At 39.1% G+C, this 24,022-nt stretch overlaps 2 protein-coding genes across 3 annotated transcripts; one reads left to right on the forward strand and one right to left on the reverse strand.

The window, feature by feature from the left end:
* Positions 1-1,140: 1,140 nt before the first annotated feature.
* Positions 1,141-11,465, forward strand: slc16a7 (solute carrier family 16 member 7). Its single transcript, XM_048178939.1, has 6 exons — positions 1,141-1,283; positions 4,974-5,089; positions 5,313-5,549; positions 5,874-6,017; positions 9,487-10,323; positions 10,385-11,465. Exons 3-6 carry the CDS (start codon positions 5,333-5,335, stop codon positions 10,639-10,641), a joined length of 1,455 nt encoding a protein of 484 aa, XP_048034896.1. The 5' UTR covers positions 1,141-1,283; positions 4,974-5,089; positions 5,313-5,332; the 3' UTR covers positions 10,642-11,465.
* Positions 11,466-12,794: 1,329 nt separating this feature from the next.
* On the reverse strand, positions 12,795-23,774 carry si:ch211-220i18.4 (SRSF protein kinase 3). Of its 2 annotated transcripts, XM_048179149.1 has the most exons (12): positions 23,539-23,771; positions 19,676-19,779; positions 19,422-19,530; positions 19,234-19,321; positions 19,065-19,152; positions 16,959-17,065; positions 16,703-16,874; positions 16,523-16,596; positions 16,255-16,362; positions 13,696-13,765; positions 13,522-13,614; positions 12,795-13,394 (listed from the first exon to the last, which is right to left on the reverse strand). In XM_048179149.1, the coding sequence occupies exons 1-12, from the start codon at positions 23,754-23,756 to the stop codon at positions 13,210-13,212; spliced, it is 1,416 nt and encodes a 471-aa protein (XP_048035106.1). In that variant the 5' UTR covers positions 23,757-23,771; the 3' UTR covers positions 12,795-13,209. The 2 variants fall into 2 exon arrangements, with proteins under 2 accessions (XP_048035106.1, XP_048035105.1); XM_048179148.1 differs by having other exon boundaries at positions 19,065-19,321; positions 23,539-23,774.
* Between the last annotated feature and the right edge of the window lie 248 nt (positions 23,775-24,022).

Raw genomic sequence — 24,022 nt, forward strand, 5'->3', positions numbered from 1 at the left:
CACAAGTGTGACCCCCAAATGAACAATACTAGAACAATACTGCATAGCCAGCAATGACATTTCCTCTCTCAAGATCCATTAATGTACTAAAACATATCTAAATCAGGTCATGTGAGTACAGTGGTTCAATATTAATATTATAAAGCGACGAGAATATTTTTGGTGCGCCAAAAAAACAAAATAACGACTTATATAGTGATGGCCGATTTCAAAACACTGCTTCATGAAGCTTCGGAGCGTACTAAAATCACTATATAAAAATGCTATTGCAGTTTTCTAAAATGGCATCCACACAATTTCTCAAACTGGCTCCTTTTCTCTAAACTCTCCACACAAAAACACAAAACATGCAAAACACCATACAAACACTTAATTTAAAACTATTTTGACACTTCTAAAAAATTAGTTTTTAAATAGTAACTGTTGACACAAACCATCAAATTATTTGTCATATACACACCAAACTACACACGGATGTGACAAATATAAAACACTACGATCTTGTGTCTTTTTCTTGTTCAGTGCACAGTAGAGTTTGTCATAGTTCTCACACATATGTGCACAAATACACTGTCTATGTATGTATGTACAACTGATGAACTGTACAGCTCTGAACTGAATCAACACTGACCTGACTTCAGCTGTATAATGACACTGCTAGAGCTGCTTACAGCAAAATCTGAATTTTGTGAAGCTGATCTGAGACAGTAAGCACTATAACAGAAAAAATACAAATAAAACAGAAATGCAAAGGTGAAAATTGTATTTGTTCCTCAAAACATTGAGTTTTGAGCCTAAGTGTTTCACACGTGATCATTGTCTGGCTGTAGGTATATAGGCATTTAAAGGGTTTCTCAAATGATCATTGCCTGATGTATTGAACTGTGTTTAGCATTTTGCAAAATCACAGTAAAGCAGATAATGTGCTTGTGATGGTCAATCTGTGTTGAGGTATGATCGTTCAACACTTTTGGTCATTCATTTAACTTTGTGGATCGCCAAAACATCCCCGGTGGCCATAGTTTCACCCTTTCCAAACACCTGATGATTTCCGTATACTGCTGGAGTTATATTGTCACTCTGCCCCTTTTAAAAAGAAGTGCTACAAAGGACAAAGAATGAGAGGAATGCACACGAGGACCGGAGAAACTACTATTCGCTTCTACAGAGGTGTTTCTCGCAGGTGTATCCTGATCAGCCTGTTGTTAAAATCACAGAGAAGGAGTGAACGGACAGAACTGAAACTCAGTTCTTTGACCTCATCCTGCACTTCTGAATGTGAGGTCAGTGGGACATAAAACGTTTATACTTCATGATTTTATTGCATCACAAAATTTGTATTTTCTGATTTTAACTGAGACCCGGTGGATACCTGTTTACTTTCTGAACTGTTGCCGTGTTTTAAACACTCCCAGATCCAGGTGGGGGTGTGGCCATTCTTTAACCCTCTATGGGACAAGAAAAATACTTTTGAAATACAATAATAACGTTAAATAATAATAATAATATCATATGATATCCCCTTCAGCCAATAATATTAAAATGTATTTGCCATTGACGTTTTTGGCAACAAGGAAGTGAAGGATACATTATTAGATGTCACTTACACTAGAAAATATATATAAATTCCATGTACATCCAAATGTACTTTCTTAAGATTTTGGTCATTAATGCACAATACCTCAGAGACCAAAAAATCTGTGCGTCATGCATAACAAAGTCCTTTTTAGGGGATACTTATTTTCTGTGTAGCTGGCACTATTGTTCATTACTGGCAAGCGGTATATATATAATAGTTTTAGACTGATGTTAGTAAGTCTTAATAGAAGACAGAGAGGAAAAGCTGTAACTTTTCCAGAAAGTGTTGCTGATAGTGATGGCAGTGCATCAGGAAATGAGGTCGTAGTAAGAAAGGAAGAAGTTGAGGATCAAGGAGGATAGAAACAGTGAGGGTGATGGTAGAGATGAAGAAAGTTATAGATTGTTGTGGAAGTCAGGCATTTTGGTACATATGCCAGTTTGGAAAATGTGATCCATACTATAGTATATATATAATATATAGAACCAAAGGTCAGATGCCATATTGGCCTCACTACACTGACAAGTAGGGATGCTCCAAAATGATGACTAAACCGGTCAAATTCGAGTTATTAGAAATTACAAGAAAGAAACAATGGTAAAGATTTTGTAATCCTTTTTGAAACACTAATGCTGCATCCAAAATCAAATATTTTCCTATTGTATGCGAAACACAGTATGCCAAAAGTGTAGTATGTCCGAATACATGTGTCACAGTGCGTTGCAGGGAGGCAGATGAAGATTATAGGTCCAACACGAAAGTTTAATGAATATAAACCAAATGATAGGTGAATAGATAGCAACATACACTCTTTACATAAACGTGACAGAGAATGAATGTGAGGGTACAACTTAAATAGAAAGAAATGAGGATGATTAATTAAACAGTTCTGTTTAGTTTCATGATAATGAAACTAAACAGAACAGACTAGTGACAGAACGCCCCCCTGGTGGACCGCAGGAGCCAAGAGACATTTTTGGTGAAGGAGACCCAGGTGAAGTCTCGACGACGAGCATCACAGGCGGAGCCAGAGAATCTGAGGATAGAGGCAACGCTGGTGAGACCGAGGACAGAGGCGACCCAGAAGGGAGGAAGGAGACTGCTGCAGCCGTAGGGGAGAAGGGACAGAGCACTGCGGACGACCTGGATGTCCATGGCGTAGGCAGAGCGACACCAAGGCGGAGCCTGTGGGGCGAGGGATCCCGGTGGAGTCACTTGGACAAGGGTTGCCGAAGGTGGGAAGAGCCAGGGCAGAACCGACAGGTTGATGCGCCGAGATGGAACTAGTGCGTTCGAGGCTGGAGGCAGAGCTGCAGGAACCTCGATTAAAGAAACTGCTGATGGTTGCTTGATCTGTGGCTCAATGTCCTGGCAGGGCATGCAAACTTCAAGCAGCGGTGGGGCTGGAGGACTGGCTGAGCTCTGGGATGATGGAGGGGACAGTAGACTGGACATAATGATGGTGAGTAGGGTAATTTACACACACATCACAGAAGCGAGCACATCACAGTCCATTTTGCTCATTTTGCGGTCTTTAAACAGCGATGAAGGTTCAAATACTGGGTGGGTTTGGGTGGGAGGCGTTCCTTCCTCACTGACGTCCAGCAGCCAGTCCTCGGTTCCCGATCCCTCGTCCGCTGATGTCACGGGCTCACACCCCTGGTCAGACTCACTCGGGGGCTCTTCGGTGAACTCTGTCCTTTGGTCCTCAGTTGTCGCAGTGGATGGTCCCTCAACTTCTGTGGGGGGCTCTTGTGCATTTTCCACGGTCGGAGGTGGAAACCTAGGCTCAGGGTCTGGCTGGGTTCTGGATCAGGGCCACATGCTCTCCAAACACATCAGCACGTCCTCTCTCCAGTTCAGTCTGGTGGTGTCTGGGAGGGTTACGGGGTTGTGATAATTAACCCCAATCCAGAACAGGGTCTTAAGGGTCTCATTGTTGAGCAGGCAGTGGACGGCGAGACGTAAAAACCCATTAGTGAAGGTGAGAAAATCGCTGCTTTCTTGTGCCACCCTTGTGGTCCGGTCATATGTCATGGTGGGGTGCAGGGAGGCAGACGAAGATTATAGTTCCAACAGGAAGGTTTAATGAATATAAACCAAATGATAGGTGAATAGATAGCAACATACGCTCTTTACATAAACGTGACAGAGAATGAATGTGAGGGTACAACTTAAATAGAAAGCACAAACGAGGATGATTAATCAAACACAGCTGACACATGAAGACAAATGAGCGGGAAAACTGAACAAAGGAGCAAATTATGTGAATGAAAACAAACTAAAAGTCCATGATAATGAAACTAAACTGACTAATGACAACATAGGATTGAAAAACTGTAGGTGAAAAGTTCTCGGATGACTTACTATTTGTGCCGAGATTCTGAAGTGCGCATTCAGTGGAGACTTTACTATCCCATGAGGCCACAAGAGAGGATTTATGAATGGCAGTGAAGCAATGCCACGTAGGCCATGTGACCGTTATACATTTACGTCTGAATTTCATTAATACTACCCATATTCATACTATATTCAACATACTTTTTAATGGTCACAAAGTAAATTCAAATGCAGCACCTACTCAGACAGTACACAGCAAAATCTCCAGAGTTAAATTAACTCTGCTCAGAGAACATATGGTCCCTCTCTACATAAAGTTAAAATAACACTGAAGCAGAGTTAAAGTTAATGACATAATGTGCTGTTTGTGGAGTTGTTTAATCAGATTTTGAGAGATTTAATGTCTTTTATCTTCAGTTGATTTCATCTAAGGCTGTGGCTGGAAGTCATTTGTAGTTATTGTATTTCTCTTCAGTGATTCTGCTTGTTAACAGCAGGTGTTCATCACTAATGTTCAATCATAACTTAAATCACTTAATCACTAATTATCTCATTAACTTAAACTCTGCTTCAGTGTTACTTTAACACTATATAGAGAGGGACCATATGTAATCTGAGCAGAGTTAATTTAACTCTGGGGATTTTGCTGTGTACATGATTTCGGACGCACCGTCTGTCTGAAGATTAGATATAAGAGTGAATGGTTTCAATGAGTGGGCCACTTTTAGTGTCTAAACTGTAACACTAATAGAAAAAATTACAAAAGCACATTACAAAATTACTCAAATTTAAAAATAAAAACTTATTCAAAATATTAGTAAATAGCCTAATATAATAGTATAGAAATAATGCTAAAACAATACAGTTATGCAAGTCCTACTAATCTGATAATTCATAATTGTTTATTTTTTTGTTTTTAAATTTAGTTTTACTTTTAACTGTTTGTACATATCTGTGTGTAAACTATAATGCAAACAGGAATTATGAGCTGCTGTTTGGCCAGATTTCAGAAATATAATCACACTTTCAGTCTCTCTCTCTCTCTTTAAAAAAGGGGCAAGGCATTTCACGTGATATGGAGAACCACAAGAAAGAGACCTGATAAGAAAAATAGAAAGCAGGACATGTTGAACATCGCCATCTGGAAGCTCATTGTACTCATGGAGAGAGGTAAGGTCATTAATTTTTTTGTCTTTTACTTCACAGACATTTATATCCTTTTCCGAGAAACTTTTTATTTAGTGGAAATGTAGCTAAATCAAGTGCATTGGGAATTAAATGTGTGCAAAAATTTCTGAAAAGTTTCTAAATGATTTCTGTAGTGAATGAAGAGACATGTTCTGTTCTTTCAATGAAGAGTATTAATGAAACCATATGTTTTTTTTTCTTGTAGAGAGGAATTAAAAGCAAATCATGCCCCCATCAGCTAGCACAAACCTGGGCTACACCCCTCCCGATGGAGGCTGGGGGTGGGCCGTGGTGTTCGGATCTTTCATCTCCATCGGCTTCTCTTATGCCTTTCCCAAGTCTCTCACCATCTACTTCAAAGAAATCCAGGAGTATTTCTCCATCTCCTACAGTGAGATAGCCTGGGTCTCCTCCATCATGCTGGCTACCATGTATGCAGGAGGTTAGAAAGCATATTACTCAAATTTGCATATTGATTTGATAGCACATGATATGTACGTGTATCACTTTTGGAAACGATGACATTGCTTGGCATTTAATGTACTTCCACAAATGGGCATAGCAGTTCAATGTGTGCTAGAACTAACCAAATAACAGGAGGCACCCAAATCAAAGATTACTTTGTCCCCATGGTTGCACAATAAGCCAGAGCTATTTTTAGCCTTATTTTGTGTAGGTTATATTTAGAGGTCAAGGTTTTAGTACTACTTTTGAGTTCATGACACCTAATATGAGTATTGCATCATCTTTTTTTCTCACCTTGCAGGACCTGTGAGCAGCATTTTGGTCAATCGCTATGGTAGCCGCCCAGTGGTGATTGCTGGTGGGCTAATGGTTGGGCTTGCTATGGTAACGGCTTCTTTTGGCACTACCATTTTGCATTTGTATTTATGCGTGGGAGTTATTGGAGGTACGTATTTTAAAGATTATCACAGCAATAGCCAAATCCTTAGAAATTAGGCCATAATGCATATAGACATAGTATATAGATTGTAATTCAGATGGATTATAATTCACTCCCCTTCTTGTGACATTGTTCTTCTGCTAGTAAAAACATGCTTCATTCTGATTGGTCAGTGTCAGTGCAGTAGGGTTCCTCCCCTGCATGTGAATGTGTGTGATCAAAGATTAAAAAATCAAGGTCAAAGCTTTCTGTTCGGTCTCTATGTTTAAATGAATATTGCGGTTTAAATTCAATCTCTATATGGAAGCTCTGACTTTTTTACTTCACTACAATTCAGAAAAAACATGTCATTCCTTGTTATTTTGAAGTGGAGATACTGAAACCTGATCTGAGACCCAATAGCAATGTACGATTTGTGAGCGAATCATTCTAATGAATTGATTATTTTCAATGAAACGTATTCAACTGTTTAACAGATCACATTCTGTAATTCATTAGTGAATTTGACCATTCCAATTGCAGCAGTTAAAAACTTACTGATCCAATGATGCATTCAAATTGAGTCTTAAAGGGTTAGTTAAAAAATGAAAATTCTGTAATTAATTAAAATTAATTACTCACCTTCATGTCGTTCCAAACTTGTAAGACCTTCGTTCATCTTCAGGACACAAATTAAGATATTTTGATGAAATCTGAGAGCTTTCTGATGTCCCATAGACAGCAATTTAATTACCATTTTCTAGACCCAGAAAAGTACTAAAGACATTGTTAAAACAGTTCATGTGACTACAGTGGTTCAACCTTAATGTTATGAAGACTTTATTCATCAGTTTCTTCTCTTCCATGTCAGTTTCCAATGCTGTTCACATTGTAAACACAGTGCAGCGCTTCCGGGTTCGACGTCAGAATGACGACTCAGTATTGACCAGCTCCTTCGTCAGCATCACGCATGTGTCGTGGTGCTCACGTGAACAGCGTCGGAGAAATAAATTGTTGAATAAAATATCAAATTTCTGGGCCTTGAAAGTGATAATTAAATTGCCGTCTATGAGGGGTCAGAAAGCTCTCGGATTTCATCAAAAATATCTTAATCTGTGTTCTGAAGATGAATGAAGGTCTTACGGGTGTGGAACGACATGAGGGTGAGTAATTAATGAGAGAAATTTAATTTTTTGGGAATGAACTAACCCTTTAACGAATCAGTGTACAGTATCTCACAGGAGTGAGTACACCCCTCACATTTTTGTAAATATTTTATTATATCTTTTCATGTGACAACACTGAATAAATGACACTTTGCTAAAATGTAAAGTAGTGAGTGTGCAGCTTGTATAACAGTGTAAATTTGCTGTCCCTTCAAAATAACTCAACATACAGCCATTAATGTCTAAACCGCTGGCCACAAAAGTGAGTACACCCCTAAGTGTAAATGTCCAAATTGGGCGCAATTAGCCATTTTCTCTCCCCGGTGTCATGTGACTCGTTAGTGTTACAAGGTCTCAGGTGTGAATCGGGAGCAGGTGTGTTAAATTTGGTGTTATCGCTCTCACTCTTGTATACTGGTCACTGGAAGTTCAACATGGCACCTCATGGCAAAGAACCCTCTGAGGATCTGAAAAAGAGAGTTGTTGCTCTACATAAAGATGGCGTAGGCTATAAGAAGATTGCCAAGAGCCTGAAACTGAGCTGCAGCACGGTGGCCAAGACCATACAGCGGTTTAACAGGACAGGTTCCACTCAGAACAGGCCTTGCCATGGTCGACCAAAGAAGTTGAGTGCACGTGCTCAGCATCATATCCAGAGGTTGTGTTTGGGAAGTAGACGTATGAGTGCTGCCAGCATTGCTGAACAGGTTAAAGGGGTCAGCCTGTCAGTGCTCAGACCATATGCCGCACACTGCATCAAATTGATCTGCATTGCTGTCATCCCAGAAGGAAGCCTCTTCTAAAGATGATGCTCAAGAAAGCCCGCAAACAGTTTCCTGAAGACAAGCAGACTAAGAGCATGGATTACTGGAACCATGTCCTGTGGTCTGATGAGACCAAGATAAACTTATTTGGTTCAGATGGTGTCAAGTATGTGTGGTGGCAACCAGGTGAGGAGTACAAAGATAAGTCAAGTATGGTGGTGGCAGTGTCATGGTCTGGGGCTGCATGAGTGCTGCCGGCACTGGGGAGCTACAGTTCATTGAGGAGCCATGAATGCCAACATGTACTGTGACATACTGAAGCAGAGCATGATCCAACATATTGGATTCCAACATGATAACGACCCCAAACACATCTCCAGGACGACCACTGCCTTGCTAAAGAAGCTGAGGGTGAAGGTGATGGACTGGCCAAGCATGTCTCCAGACCTAAACCCTATTGAGCATCTGTGGGGCATCCTCAAACTGAAGGTGGAAGAGCGCAAGGTCTCTAACATCCACCAGCTCCGTGATGTCCTCATGGAGGAGTGGAAGAGGACTCCAGTGGCAACCTGTGAAGCTCTGGTGAACTCCATGCCCAAGAGGGTTAAGGCAGTGCTGGAAAATAATGCAGGCCACACAAAATATTGACACATTTTGGGCCCAATTTGGACATTTACACTTAGGGCTGTACTCACTTTTGTGGCCAGCGATTTAGACATTAATAACTGTGTGTTGAGTTATTTTGAGGGGGCAGCAAATTTACACTGTTATACAAGCTGCACACTCACTACTTTACATTGTAGCAAAGTGTCATTTCTTCAGTGTTGTCACATGAAAAGATATAATAAATTAGTTACAAAAATGTGAGGGTGTACTCACTTCTGTGAGATACTGTATCTGTCTTGTCTGACTCAAAATGAGCCAAAAACTAGCAGTAATATGATTCTCAAAGCTCCAGTGTGCTGACTCCTAATAATAATTCATAATAATGTTAGATTGGACACTTAACTATTTAGTATCATATCTACCATTCAAAGGTTTGGGGTTGTGATGATTTTTTAAAATGTTTCTTATGCTCACTAAGGCTGCATTTATTTAATAAAAAATACAGTAAAGAATTAAGTAATATTGTGAAATATTTTCAGCATCATTACTCCAGTCTTCAGTGTCACATGATCCTTCAGAAATCGATCTAATATGATGATTTGCTGCTCAAGAAACATTTCTTATTATCATCAATGTTGAAAACAATTGTGCTGCTTAATATTTTTGTGCAAACCGTGATATTTCATTTATTTGGAACAGAAATCTTATATAACATTATAAATGTCTTTACTGTCACTTTCAATCAATTTAATGCCGCCTTTCTGAATAAAACTACACATTCAGAGCATTATGGAATATGTCAAATCCTTTCAGTGCATGATACTTAAGTAAATACTTAACAGAAGTAAGTACTTCTACTCAAGTAGATTACTTTTATTGGAGTAATATGTCTTCAGGTTATATACTTTGTTAAATGTTAACTCATTGACAATGCACATAAAAAAAGCTTTTGTTTTACAGGCTTTGGCTTAGCTTTTAACCTTCAACCAGCTCTTACGATAATCGGCAAATACTTCCTTGTGAAAAGGCCAATAGCAAATGGCTTGGCAATGGCGGGGAGTCCAGTCTTCCTTTCCACCCTGGCACCCCTCAACCAATTTCTCTTTGATCATTTTGGATGGCGAGGAAGCTTCCTCATCCTCGGAGGAGTGCTGCTCAACTGCTGCGTAGCTGGAGCACTTATGCGACCCATCAAGATAAAAATAAAACCGCCAGTGAGCCAAACCACTGATGACAAAGACACAGCGGAGCTGGACGTCAACCCTCAGATAGCTGGACAAGACAAGTCCATGCAGTCAGGCTGTGCCGCAAAGGTCAACCAGTTCATTGATGTATCCCTCTTCAAGCACAGAGGCTTCCTGATCTATCTGGTGGGAAATGTGCTCATGTTTTTTGGATTTTTTGCCCCAGTGGTCTTCCTGGCTCCATATGCCAAGCATCAGGGGATAGACGAGTACTCCGCAGCATTCCTGCTCTCCATATTTGCTCTAGTGGACATGTTCGCACGTCCAGGAACGGGTCTGGTAGCCAACACCAGATGGATCAGGCCCAAGATCCAGTATTTCTTCAGCTTCGCTGTGATATATAATGGCCTGTGCCATCTGATGTGTCCGCTCTTACCAGGTTACATAGGCCTGGTGGTGTACGCTGTGTTTTTTGGCCTGGCTTTTGGGATGGTGTGTGCTCTTCTTTTCGAGGTACTCATGGATCTGGTGGGAGCTCAACGGTTCTCCAGTGCGGTTGGGCTCGCTACCATTATCGAGTGTGGGCCTGTCCTGTTGGGACCACCCCTCTCTGGTAAGTGTTCACTATTATATCTCTCCATGTTATATTATATATTAACAGGTTTCTTCCTCAGGTTTACTGGTTGACATCTTCATGGACTATAAATACATGTACTTTGCTTGTGGTGTGATGATGCTGGCTGGAGGTATCTTCCTCCTCATCATGAACTATTACAACTACAGATGGTTGGAAAAGGAAAAGAAACAGAGAAAGGTAGAAGAGCTACAGATTGGCTCAGCCAAAGAGCTTGCTGCCATGGAGGAGGCCAAAGACGATGAGGAAGAGGTCAAACTCAGCACAGAGGAGAAAACCGCGGACTCAACCTGCTAAGAGCCCTGAATACTTTTGTTAGAATGAAACTCTAACCTGCTTGTCTGTCTCTCTATCTATCTATATATCTATTAGGGGTGTAACGATACCCTCATGTCACGATTCGATACATATCATTCGATACAACTCACAATGCAATGTTATTGCGATACTCCAAGACATATGGTAAAAGGATAACAAAAAATGTACTGTTGATTAAAATACTAAATTTGGTATTACATTGGGAGTGAAAATGAATAGGCTTGGACTTGGTGCTGGTAACCCAATGCAGAGGATGACGGTGACACCAGAATAAAAATAATAATGATTCTAACGCTGAAATGCTTTAGATGAATATGTTTGCACTCTGTCACTGACTATTTACTGGTATCACAAGACATTTGGCATTATCAGGACCCACAAATATTTCCTCCATTGCATTATTTTACATTTTATTCAACATTATATACAGTAGTTCAATGTAGTACTGATACTAAAACTCTGTAAACTTGGATTTTTTCTCACTCATAATTTTCATTTTGGGTGAGCTAAATATAATACATGTTGCATTTTTGTATTGCAATATATTGTTACACCCCTACTATCTATCTATCTATCTATCTATCTATCTATCTATCTATCTATCTATCTATCTATCTATCTAATGTCGCTATCAACCACACAGGATCAAGCATTTCTCAAAGTTGCATTATTATAAACAAGTTTTTGTTAATGTTTTTGTAATTTATGATCTTTTGTTTTATTTTTAAAGTTTTCTTTCTATATTATTACATCAATAAATTATAAAACAGGTAGGGCTGTGCCTAAACCTGTGTCTGCTCATATACTGTATTGTGTTATTTTAATATTATCTAGATAGTATTATTAATATATAGTTAATTTATAGATAAATTAATAATATATAGTTAATTTTTAATTAACTTTTAATTTATATTTTGTTTTCATCTTAATTTTAGTTTAAATCTTTTGTGTGCTTTTTGTTTCATTTTTTTTAAATATTTCATTTTTTTTTTTTTTTTTTTTGTTGAAAAAGTTTGGTTTTAGTAATTTTAGTATTTTAACTTTATTTCAGTTAGTTGCTAAGGCAACATTTTACATTTTTCATCAAAAATATTTTTTTATACTTTACATTTTTAAAGGGTTAGTTCACCCAAAAATGAAATTTCTGCCATTAATTACTCACGAAGAGAATACGTTTTGTTATTTTTGTTTTGTTTTTGCATGCAAAAAGTATTCTCGTCGCTTCATAATGTTAAGGTTGAACCACTGTAGTCACATGAACTATTTTTAATATGTTTTTAGTAGCTTTCTGGACCTTGAATGTGGTAATTACATAGCTTTCTATGGGGGATAAAAAACCTCTCGGATTTCATCAAAAATATCTTAATTTGTGTTTGAAGATGAACGAAAGTCTTACGGGTGAGTAATTAATGACAGAAGTGTCATTTTTTGGGTGAACTAACCCTTTAACAATAACAACAATGAAACTCAAGACCTTAATTTTGGTCTGAAAATATGCAGATGGACAAACAGATGATGAGTGTACATTATTATAACTGACATTCACCTTGACAAATTTATATAGTGAAATGTCCCAAGAAATGAAAACATTTATTTATCTACAGTATATGGCATCACAAACACATAGCACAGTTAATTTTTTACATGTTGATTACCAAAACAAATGGCTTGTTTAGCATCTCTACTCAGAACACACTAACATCTAGCACCAGTATTACTCAAGAAACTGAACTGATCAGTCATGGTCATCATAGTTTTTTAGTCTCCGATACAGAAGCACTACAGCGCTTATTTAAGAGTGGAATGTATGTACCAGACATTTAAACATATTTCACAGATTTAAATGCATCTGCTATGCAAGCTGTGCTGTTCACATATGTGACCCTGGACCACAAAACCAGTCATAAGTTGCACGGTATATTTGCAGCAATAGCCAAAAATACATTTTATGGGTCAAAATTTTCTTTCATGCCAAAGTCATTAGGATATTAAGTAAAGATCATGTTCCATGAAGATATTTTGTAAATTTCCTGCTGTAAATATATCAAAAATGTTATTTTTGTGAGTGGATATGCGTTGCTAAGGACTTCATTTGGACAACTTTAATATTTTTATATTTTTGCACTCTCAGATTCTCAAATAGTTGTATCTCGGCCAAATATTGCCCTATCCTAACAAACCACACATCAATGGAAAGCCTATTTATTCAAAAAATTGCCCCCTGTGACTGGTTTTGTGGTCCAGGGTCACATATGTTACACACCTAGCCATCCTTATTTAAAGAGACAATACACACACACAAAAATGACATTCTTTCATCATTTATTTATGTATGAAAGAACGTCATACAGGTTTGGAACAGCATAAGAATGAATAAATGATGACCGAATTGTAATTTTTGCGTGAAATATTCATTTAAGCCCCATTTGGAAAAATGAAAGCATGACCTTTTCATTCGGCATACAGAAAACATGCATGAACATGGACAGAAAATCTTATGGTGACCTAGTGCACAATAGAGTGTCAAGTATAAGAAGCCAGAAAGGCTCAGAGTTTTAGCCAGGGATGTTTGAGGCACTGAGCTGCGGTGGCCCTCCGCTCTGGCAGGAAGTTCAACATTTGCAAAAGGAAATCAGAGAAAAGTGACGCCTCTCTGAGGAGAAAGTGGTATTTCTCCACCAGCACTTCATACAGCCCCCATGGACGGAGGACAGCAATTCGCAGCAGGTCACCTGTGCAATAACGAACACAAGTGAACAGTTCGGTAATAAACATACAAATCACTCTTGCATTAAACTGATGAATTTGACAAATCCCACTAAGATAACTTGGGAAAGACTAATCTAGTGTTCTACTCACCCTTGCGGTTGAAATACTCATAGGAATATTTCCCAGACAGAGCCACTGACACTGGGATCTTTCCCAGGAGCTCAATAATATGAGCCAGGTGGTCTACAAACAATAGAAACGATCAACACCAAAAATCTACACTCTTCTAATAAAAATATTGAGGGTGGCGTTTAAATGGCTTACCTTCCTCTAAGGAGAAATTCTGCCCTGCTTTGGGTTCAAATAAGGAATCACCGGTGGCAAGCTCAAATGCCTGGTGCAAAATAATATTAATAAATACAAAATAAGTGATTAATCATAGAGTTATAATATTAAAATTTAAAATATAGTATTTTTTATATTTTATCATTCTAATGCAGCAAAACTGCAGCACTTTTTTTAATGTAATCAACACAATTTTCATTAAATATGGCATAAAACTACAAAAGACAATAATATTAATAATAAACATGATCAATACATGATGACAGCTTTTGGATGATATTTAGCAATGTTTAAAGTGATACGCACTTTTCCACATCAAAGTCCATTTTTTGTAAATATGAACGTTGATGTAGATTTTAGCATACGCGTACTCTATCAAATCTCAGCATAAGCACGTTTGATAAATGAGGCCCTGACCCTTTCGATTGTGATTTGGGCCACTTCCATATGTGTGGTCAGGTGTTTTGCTATGCGACCTCAGTCACCCACTGTCATATCAGAATTCATGCGACTTTTACCTCACTGTAGATCAACTTTTCTCACTATTTTGTGCTAATGAGAGTCATTCCAAAGATTTTTAAAGGGTTAGTTCAATACCGATAGTTGTTTGGTCACTGAGTGAATATGGCAGTCGCAGCAAAGTTATGCCACCTTCACGTGTTATCAGAATATTTCCTACGTCCCACTTTTGAAGTCATGATTATGAGCTTGTTGCATTTGTTGTCGGAAAGGACGGGAATCATTGAGGCCACCAGGTTTATTCATGCCGAAAGTCAAAATGATATTTAGCGTCCCATTCATTGACAACCACATTAACATTCACCCCACTATATAGATTCAGCTTGCTGCCAATTATGGAATTTCAGTCAAATACAGACTATTTTCACTGTGTATAAAACATACAATATGCTTCAAATGATTATTCTTATACACCGATCAGGCATAACATTATGAGCACCTTCCTAATATTGTGTTGTTTCCCCCTTTTTCTGCCAAAACAGCCCTGACCCGTCGAGGCATGGACTCCTCTAGACCCCTGAAGGTGTGCTGTGGTATCTGCACCAAGATGTTAGCAGAAGATCCTTTAAGTCCTGTAAGTTGTGAGGTGGATCCTCCATGGATTGGACTTGTTTGTTCAGCACATCCCACAGATGCTCGATTAGATTGAGATCTGGGGAATTTGGAGGCCAAGTCAACACCTCAAACTCGTTGTTGTGCTCCTCAAACCACTCCTGAACCATTTTTGCTTTGTGTCAGGAGCATTATCCTGCTGAAAGAGGCCACAGCCCCCCGGGAATACCGTTTCCATGAAAGGGTGTACATGGTCTGCAACAATGCTTAGGTACGTGTCAAAGTAACATCCACATGGATGGCAGGACCCAAGGTTTCCCAGCAGAACATTGCCCAAAGCATCACACTGCCTCCGCCGGCTTGCCTTCTTCCCATAGTGCATCCTGGTGCCATGTGTTCCCCAGGTAAGAGATGCACACGGACCCGGCCATCCATGTGATGTAAAAGAAAACATGATTCATCAGACCAGGCCACCTTTTTCCATTGCTCCGTGGTCCAGTTCTGATGCTCACGTGTCACTGTTGGCTCTTTCGGCGGTGGACAGGGGTCAGCATGGGCACCCTGACTGGTCTGCAGCTATGCAGCTCCATACGCAACAAACTGTGATGCACTGTGTATTCTGACACCTTTCTATCAGAACCAGCATTAACTTCTTGAGCAATATGAGCTACAGTAGCTCATCTGTTGGATCGGACCACACGGGCCAGCCTTCGCTCCCCACCTTGGTCGCCCATGACCCTGTCGCCGGTTCACCACTGTTCCTTCCTTGGAGCACTTTTGATAGATACTGACCACTGCAGACCGGGAACACCCCACAAGAGCTGCAGTTTTGGAGATGCTCTGACCCAGTCGTCTAGCCATCACAATTTGGTCCTTTTCAAACTCGCTCAAATCCTTACGCTTGCCCATTTTTCTACTTCTAACACATAAACTTTGAGGACAAAATTATCTAATATAGCTCACCCACTAACAGGTGCCGTGATGAAGAGATAATCAGTGTCACCTGTCAGTGCTCATAATGTTATGCCTGATCGTGTATATAAATATACTCTGCTTTAACGGCAAGACAAGGTGATGTAGCCGTTGTAGAAAAAGCTAATAAAGAATAGCAGTGACAACAGCAATCGCTCTCCCTTCCACCATGTTGGCCCGTCCATCTCGGGAACTTAAGTATCAAAATGATCCCCGAGCCTCCCAGTGGTAAACATGACTTGAAAAGGGCGCTCATGTCCGATCTTTAATTAGGAAACTCATATTTACGATTATTCCGATAGCACATGAAGGCAGATTTATTCTGATTCCGATATCATGTGAAATCAACATTTAAAAAAATAATGGGAACATGCAAACAAACAACAAAACAATTTGGATCTGAGCATTAAATCAGAGTCTTGCAGTTTGAACATAGCCAGATTTTCTTCAAGAAGGAATTTTCTTCTAGAAATTTCTGTCTCCAGCTAGACTCACCAAGCAGGCCACGCTCCAGATGTCAGCTGGAGGACCATATTCAGAGCCTAGAAGAACCTCCAGAGAGCGATACTGTCTGGTCTGGATCTCTTGACAGAAGTGTTTGTACTAAAATAACAACAAAAGAGGTTAGGTAATCTAATCAGGTAATCAGTATCAAGTTATTTGCTCTAATTAATTGATTCAGTGCATCAAGAATATCCTTTCACAAGATTCAGTCTGCATAGCTTTAGAAAAGCATTATATGAATTCACTGAATGTGTCGCACCACCCAACATGAGCTGCCGAGGTCTGCAATCTTCACCGTTATATTATCCATGTTTCCAGGTTTTCCAGCTGCTCCTACATGAAAGAAGAAGAGGATGTCAGCCTTCTCACTAAACTAACTACATGTTACATTCATTACAGTGATGGATTTACTTTACATATATGTTTAATGATTCTTTACCAGGATCCTGGAGTATTGTGGTTTTAAGTATTGCTGAAGTGTGCATTTGTAGTGCGCCCCCTTGAGGATGAGGCGGGGACTGCGGCGTGAGACACAGCAGTATGTTCTCAGGCTTGATGTCTGTGTGAATGATCTTACAGTGGTGGTGAAGATATTCCAGACCTTCAAGCACCTGCGACAGATACAGTTTTCAGGTCTTATGCTGATTTATTTATGGTCTTTATATAGAATTAAATTCTACACATAACTGTCTCACCTGAGTGATGACGTGTTTAACACAGGTGAGAGAGAGACCTGGACTACCAAAACACACCTGCCAACAGCGCAAGTCCGGCCCCAGCAGCTCCAACACCAAACAAATATCTACATAGTGGTCAAGAATCAACTAATAACGCTCGTTATGTATTGCTGTATTATATAAAGATGAAGTATACCCAACTTTCCCACAAAACTAAATTTATACAACCCTACAAGAATGGGTCGCTCTCAGGAGCTCAGTGAATTCAAGAGTGGTACTGTGATAGGTTGCCACCTGTGCAATATGTCAATTTGTGAAATTTCCTCACTACTAAGGAAATTTAGTGGTATCATAACAAAGTGGAAGTAATTTGGAAAAACAGCAACTTAGGCATGAAGTGGTAGGCCATGAAAATCACAGAGCGGGGTCAGGCACACAGTGCGCAGAAGTCTCCAACTTTCTGCAGAGTCAATAGTTACAGACCTCCAAACTTGGTGTGGCCTTCAGATTATCTGAAGAACAGTGCGTAGAGAGCTTCATGGAATGGGTTTCCATGGCCGAGGAGCTGCATCCAAGCCTTACATCACCAAGTGCAATGCAAAGCGTCGGATGCAGTGAAGTAAAGCACGCCGTCACTGGACTCTAGAGCAGTGGAGACGCAGTGGAGACGTGTTTTCTGGAGTGACCAATCACGCTTCTCTGTCTGGGAATCCGATGGACGAGTCTGGGTTTGGTGGTTGCCAGGAGAACGGTACTTGCCTGACTGCATTGTGCCAAGTTTGGTGGAGGGGGATTATGGTGTGGGGTTGTTTTTCAGGGGTTGGGCTTGAACCCTTAGTTCCAGTGAAAGGAACTCTTAATGTTTCAGCATACCAAGACATTTTGGACAATTTCATGCTCCCAACTTTGTGGGAACAGTTTGGGGATGGCTCCTTCCTGTTCAAACATGACTGCGCACCAGTGCACAAAGCAAGGTCCATAAAGACACGGATGAGTGAGTTTGGTGTGGAGGAACTTGACTGGCCTGCACAGAGTCCTGACCTCAACCCGACAGAACACCTTTGGGATGAATTAGAGCGGAGACTGTGAGCCAGACCTTCTCGCCAACATCACTGCCTGACCTCACAAATGCGCTTCTAGAAGAATGGTCAAAAATTCCCATAAACACACTCCTAAACCTTGTGGAAAGCCTTCCCAGAAGAATTGAGGCTGTTATAGGCTGCAAAGGGTGGGCCAACTCCATATTAAACCCTACGGATTAAGAATGGGATGTCATTAAAGTTGACGTGCACGTAAAGGCAGGCGTCCCAAAACTTTTGGCAATATAGTGTAACTACAAGCATTTGTAGTCATATACTCTGAGGATGGCTTGAGGGTGACTAAATCATGGAATAATTTTCATTTTGGGGTGAATTAACACTTTAATGATTCATTCAAATCATTTACTTACTCAACTGATTTGTTCAAACATACTGATTCATTTAGGAACGAAACAACACTGCGTGTTCCTCTGACACACCCAGTGGTTTACTCAGAGCGGAAATAGACAAAGTGGCAAAATTGTGTCTAAAATGTAGGAAAAGGAGAAATTATGTGATGAATAGTGTTTAATGTCCGGTATTTATTTTTAGACATTCCGAGGACATTCAAATGTAGTTTCATTCCCATAATGTTTACAAAATCAGCAAGCTGGAATGTTCCATTCAAGTTTGCATAACAAAACAAAACAAAAAAATATATACTGTATATATATTTTAACACAGCTAGGAACTTTTCTGAACTAGGACCTTCAAACTCAGGTCAATATTAAATCTTGAGGGGCTCTTTCGAATCAAAATAGGCCCGAGTCGATAGGGTTGGGGTCGGTCACGTTTGGACAGGCTCCTCGAGACCTATAAATAACCAGAGTTTGACCTCAGAGGGGTGGAAATCAGACTCAATCTGTGTTTTTTTACTTAATCGTTTTGTTTTTTGAGTCAGAATAGAGCCAGAATTTGAATGGCTATAACTTCATTAAGAGAATATTCAGAAACTTAATGAGAACATTAGCGAAACGTTCTTAGAACATTTTAAGTTAGATGGGGTGATGCTTCATTTCACATACATCATTTTAAGAAAGGATACGGATCCCGTTCACACCAGCTATTTTAAACTCATCCAGTAATTGCACTATACGTCTTTTAAGAGGGTTACGGGCTGTGGGACCACTGGCCTGGAGAGAGGGAAGAGGTGTACACACACACAGTGAAAGAAAAAAAGACAACCAGAGAGAGAAAGAGCGAGAGACACTCACACATCGCAGTAATGTCAGTTCATCTTGGCCAGCCTGAGTGAATCCCGCTCCGCTCTTTAACACCTTCACTGCCACATGCCTGCCTGACCTGCAAAACCACGAACATGAACACTTAAGAAACACATGGACATATGCTTCAGTACACTGAAACACATAGATACTGTGGTGCGAACACAACGTTTCAGTACCTGAGGTCAATGCAGAGCCATACAGTAGAGAAATAACCCCAACCCAGCTTTGACAGAACCTTGTATCTCTTATTAAACACAACTCCCACCTCAACTGGGTGATACCCACCTATAGAGAGATGACTTATCATTACTGTCAATCATCTAACACATAATAGTGTTCATGGTGTTATGGATTAATCTCATTTCACATGTGTACTTGCATAACTTGTCTAATAATAATGACATTTTATTATGGAATTAAAGAGGCTCACCGTAGCAGTAATCTCTTGGATCTTCATGTTCCTCCATGTAATTCGGTTCAAGATGTTCGTAATTTCTTAGAGTTTTCAGATTATAGTCCATAACAACTTGAGACCTGCATTACAACCCAACACACATATATTATCATCTTAAAGTGACATCTGACTATTCATACATGCATAATCACAAATATATGATGCCAAAAGTAGTGAGAGCCATAAATCTTGGCAAATGTGTTTGAAAACATATTGAGTTTCCTGTGAGTCTAAATAATTTAGTGGTTGATGATGTAATGGAGCATATACAAAAGACTAAACCTGTGGTGTATTCTTAGATAACCATAAATGTCCAGTATCCTGACACATTTGGCTCTCCAAGGGTCAGATAAGCCAGCACCGCATTTAGATCTCAACACCCGCTGCTGTGGGAGTTTACAGCAGGATCTGAACCCTGACCTGAAAATACATCATGCCACTTTCTGTCTGTCACTCATGTCACACAAGATTATGGAGGGCAATGTGAGGGACACATTCCCACAGTCAAACAAACGGTTCAATTTTAGCTTGACTGATAGTGAAAGAAACTTCACCGACACATGCAAAGGAGTAACCTGGTAATATCACTGCATGAATATGGTTCTCATGGTAATACCTTCAGTACTTTTTTCCCATTAAAAATCTTTTACAAGTTGTACAACAGATAGTTCCCTCAAGTGTAGACTAATAAAAATATAAACATTTTATTAAATTGATGTTTTTATTTGTTCCATATTTTATTTATAATTTCTGATTTTAAGCAGGACAGATAATGCAACCAGCCTGATAGCGGAAAAAATAATTTAAGTCTACACAGCACTTTTCCAAATGACAATATGTACTCATTTTTATAATATAATTTAATATATATTTATTTTTATGACATATGTTGTTTACAAAAATACAAAATATTTACAAAATATGCATATAACACATACAACAACTTTCATTCATTCATTCATTCATTTAAATATAAATATAGCTGCAAGCAGCAATTATGGGGCCAAGCACAAAGAAGGCACACAAGTCATGCCAACATGGCTCTGACCATCAGTACAACTGCAACGGGGAGGAATTAAAGACCTATTAAGATCATTTTAGGCAAAATAGCTGAAAAATCATAAATACAGTCAATAATAAATATTTACTGGTTTATTACTTTCGACAATGGTACACCAATGCATTTATAAAATATAGCATTTTTATCATAATCCTGTATTGGAGTTAATTGCAATTTCGTGTTTTGTTCCATTATAGCGCCACCAAGAGGCACAATCCCACCAATTTGTTTATGTGTCCTCAGAGTGACCCCATACATGTGTGTCAAATTTAGTGAAAATATCTTATTTTGTTTTGGAGTTATAGACATTTATATGTATGAGATCATAAAAATGACCCATGGATGACTTTGTTTTGATTTCTTTACAATTTCCTATCAAAATTTTGATATTTGGGTCTTAAATTTTGAATTAATTTTAATTAATTTTTCGTAAATTTCGGTTTCGTCTCGATCGGACTAACAGTTTCGAATATATTCGCAAAAGTTTTTTAAGCGCTAAATCACCATGTTGCACAAACCATAAGGCGAAACCTTGCAACTTTGGTATCGTTGGAGTAGGCAAGGATTCAGGAGTCTAACAATATCCCTGCGTTCCAATGTCCATACTATCCATCCTAAATAGTATGTGAGTTTAAAATAAGTGTGTCCCAAAGCATAGTATGTTGAAAAGAGTATGCCAAAAGTCCCCGGATGGTCTACTATTTCCGGTAGATTTTCGAAGTGTGGATCCGTGCACACTATAAAGGCTAATATTGCCCACAACCCATTGCGCGTTGGACGAGGATTCAGTTCAGAACTACAAACACGAGTGAAAAGTGTTAAAAAACTACAAAACATGGCGGATACGCGCGATCGACGCTGAGAGATTTGAGTGACTAATAATCAGTTTAACCTGATAGAAAATATATATTGTTGTTATACATGTTATCCGTGTTATTTTTCATCTGCAAATACCAATGTGGACTTTTATAAAGATCCGAATGGCCATTAACTTTTAAATGCATCATTATGCATTAATATGAGGAGAGTTCTCCACATGAAAGACTCGCAACTGCATATCAACATGCTGCATTTCTCTCCGATACGGTAGGAAATTAAGTAAATGAAATGTGGAGGATGTAAGATGATTGACAGGCCAGTTTACGGTGACAGGATGCGACAGAGAGAAAAGACGCGATTGTATGACGTGTTAGTATGTCCCAAAGCTTGTCTACTCTTTTGCTACACACTCAAAAGTAAGTACTTTTTGTTCACAGAAAGAGTACATACTTTTAGGGCGTAGTATAAGTAGGCGAATTGGGACGCAGCATAAGACTCCTGTGAAAATAAGTCAATCACATCCAAAGTTATAAGCATATAAATAATTTTTTTCTCCACTAGGTGGCGCTGGTCCTGAAACTTCTCAGACTCCTTCAGGGTATTGTGCTGATGACCCAAACCAAGTTTTGTAATGACACGCTAATGCATTCATAAAGATACAGCATTTTTGTACAAAATTCAAAATGGCCGTTGGCCATTTGGCCAAAATTGGATATCATTTGTCTCGGTATGATGCCCCAAATCTAACGAGACTACATTTATGATTTTTGGACAAAAAATATAAAATAAGCAAAAATAGCCATTTTTTGTATCTCCGGACCAGTAGGTGGCACTGTGTCGAAATGCTGCATATAACCTCAGGTCATGCATGTGATGACATGTACCAAGTTTGGTCTGAATATGATAAAGTATTGTGGAGATACAGCCTTATGTCTATTTTCACAAGTGTAAGGTAAAAACACAAGGTAAAATTTGTTCATGCATTTTTGAAAACATTTCAAGAAATCGTCTTGAATTCCATAACTTTTTGACAGAAGATGATCTGGTTCAATTTTCATGAAAATTGGAGTAACGGCCTAGGAGGAGCTCAAAAAAGTAGGTTTTTCATTTTTGTAGGTTTTGTTTCTAGCCCTTACAGTTCAAATGTTAATAGCATAAACGTGAGTGAAAATTTGGACAGGTGGTGGCACTAGAGGGATTGAGTTAGAGACTCCAAATTTGCTATAGTGACAGTTTAGACTGTCCTCTAACTGTGTGCCAAATTTCATAACTTTCCCACAAGCGGTTCTATGGGCTGCCATAGACATCCAGAGTGGAAACGGAAGAATAATATTAAGAACGCCAACGGATACAATAGGTGCCTTCGCACCCTCGATGCTTGCAACCTAATTATTGTGATGTATGGGTTTAATCAGTGGAAGGGGAAAGTAGCATAATTTACCTCAACTTCAGAAATCTTGTTATTAATCTAAATGTGTCATTATGTCAAGTGCTTAAATCACTCAAAATAGAGTCAATTAGGATTGATGTTCTCAAATGATCAAAGTACATGATCTGCAGTCTGAGAACCACTGCTATAGACCAAATAACATTGAAACTATCATATGAAACTCTCAGCTAATATAAAGCACATACTATATAAAACTACATAACTCTCATCTAAATATAAAGCAGACATTTTCGTTATATAAGGATTCATTTCTGCCAGCACCACTTGGCCAGTACAGTATCCATGTCCTGAAGACCAGGGTTCACACTCATAAACTGCAGTCAAACTCTCTCATTAAACTTTGTTATTTTTTTTTTTTTTAAATAGAAGAATTGGATGAGATTTACTATATGGCTACCACAGGCCACAGACTGAAACTCTGACCCAAAAACAACAACCCAAAAGTAGGAGCTCATATTTTTGTGAATGTTTTTTCACTAAAATATATCCAGAAGCATGCTGAGTACTCACGATTTGGTGCAGATCGTATCGGTTGTGTTTGTTTGCATGATTTCATCAGAGGTCTGAAGCTGCTTATAGATGCTCCTCTGGTTTTTGAATGGGGGGATTTCCTCTAAACTCTCCAAAACCCTCTCTCTTTCTACACCTCTCTCTCTCTCTCTCTCTCTCTCTCTCTCTCTCTCAGAGTTGAGAGATATTCTGAGGAGACAGGTGTCTGTGTTACTCATTTAACTAAAGCATAAGCAAAACAAACTTTTAGACACTGCAGAAAACACTGAAGCAGCAAAAACACACAGACTAAATTACATTAACAAGGAACTGCTCATGGATCATCCAACTTAAGTGAGCTGCACAATGCCACAAGAAACATCATTTCAAACAATAGCATTACATTACACTGTGACTGTATAGTAGCAATAATTCAAAATGAAAGTGTTTGTAACACATTTAGAGCCGTAAATATTATGCCGTATTTGGAAAGGAATGTAAAAAA

This window comes from Megalobrama amblycephala, linkage group LG24, assembly GCF_018812025.1.
Source record: "Megalobrama amblycephala isolate DHTTF-2021 linkage group LG24, ASM1881202v1, whole genome shotgun sequence".
In the NCBI taxonomy this organism is placed as follows: Eukaryota; Metazoa; Chordata; class Actinopteri; order Cypriniformes; family Xenocyprididae; genus Megalobrama; species Megalobrama amblycephala.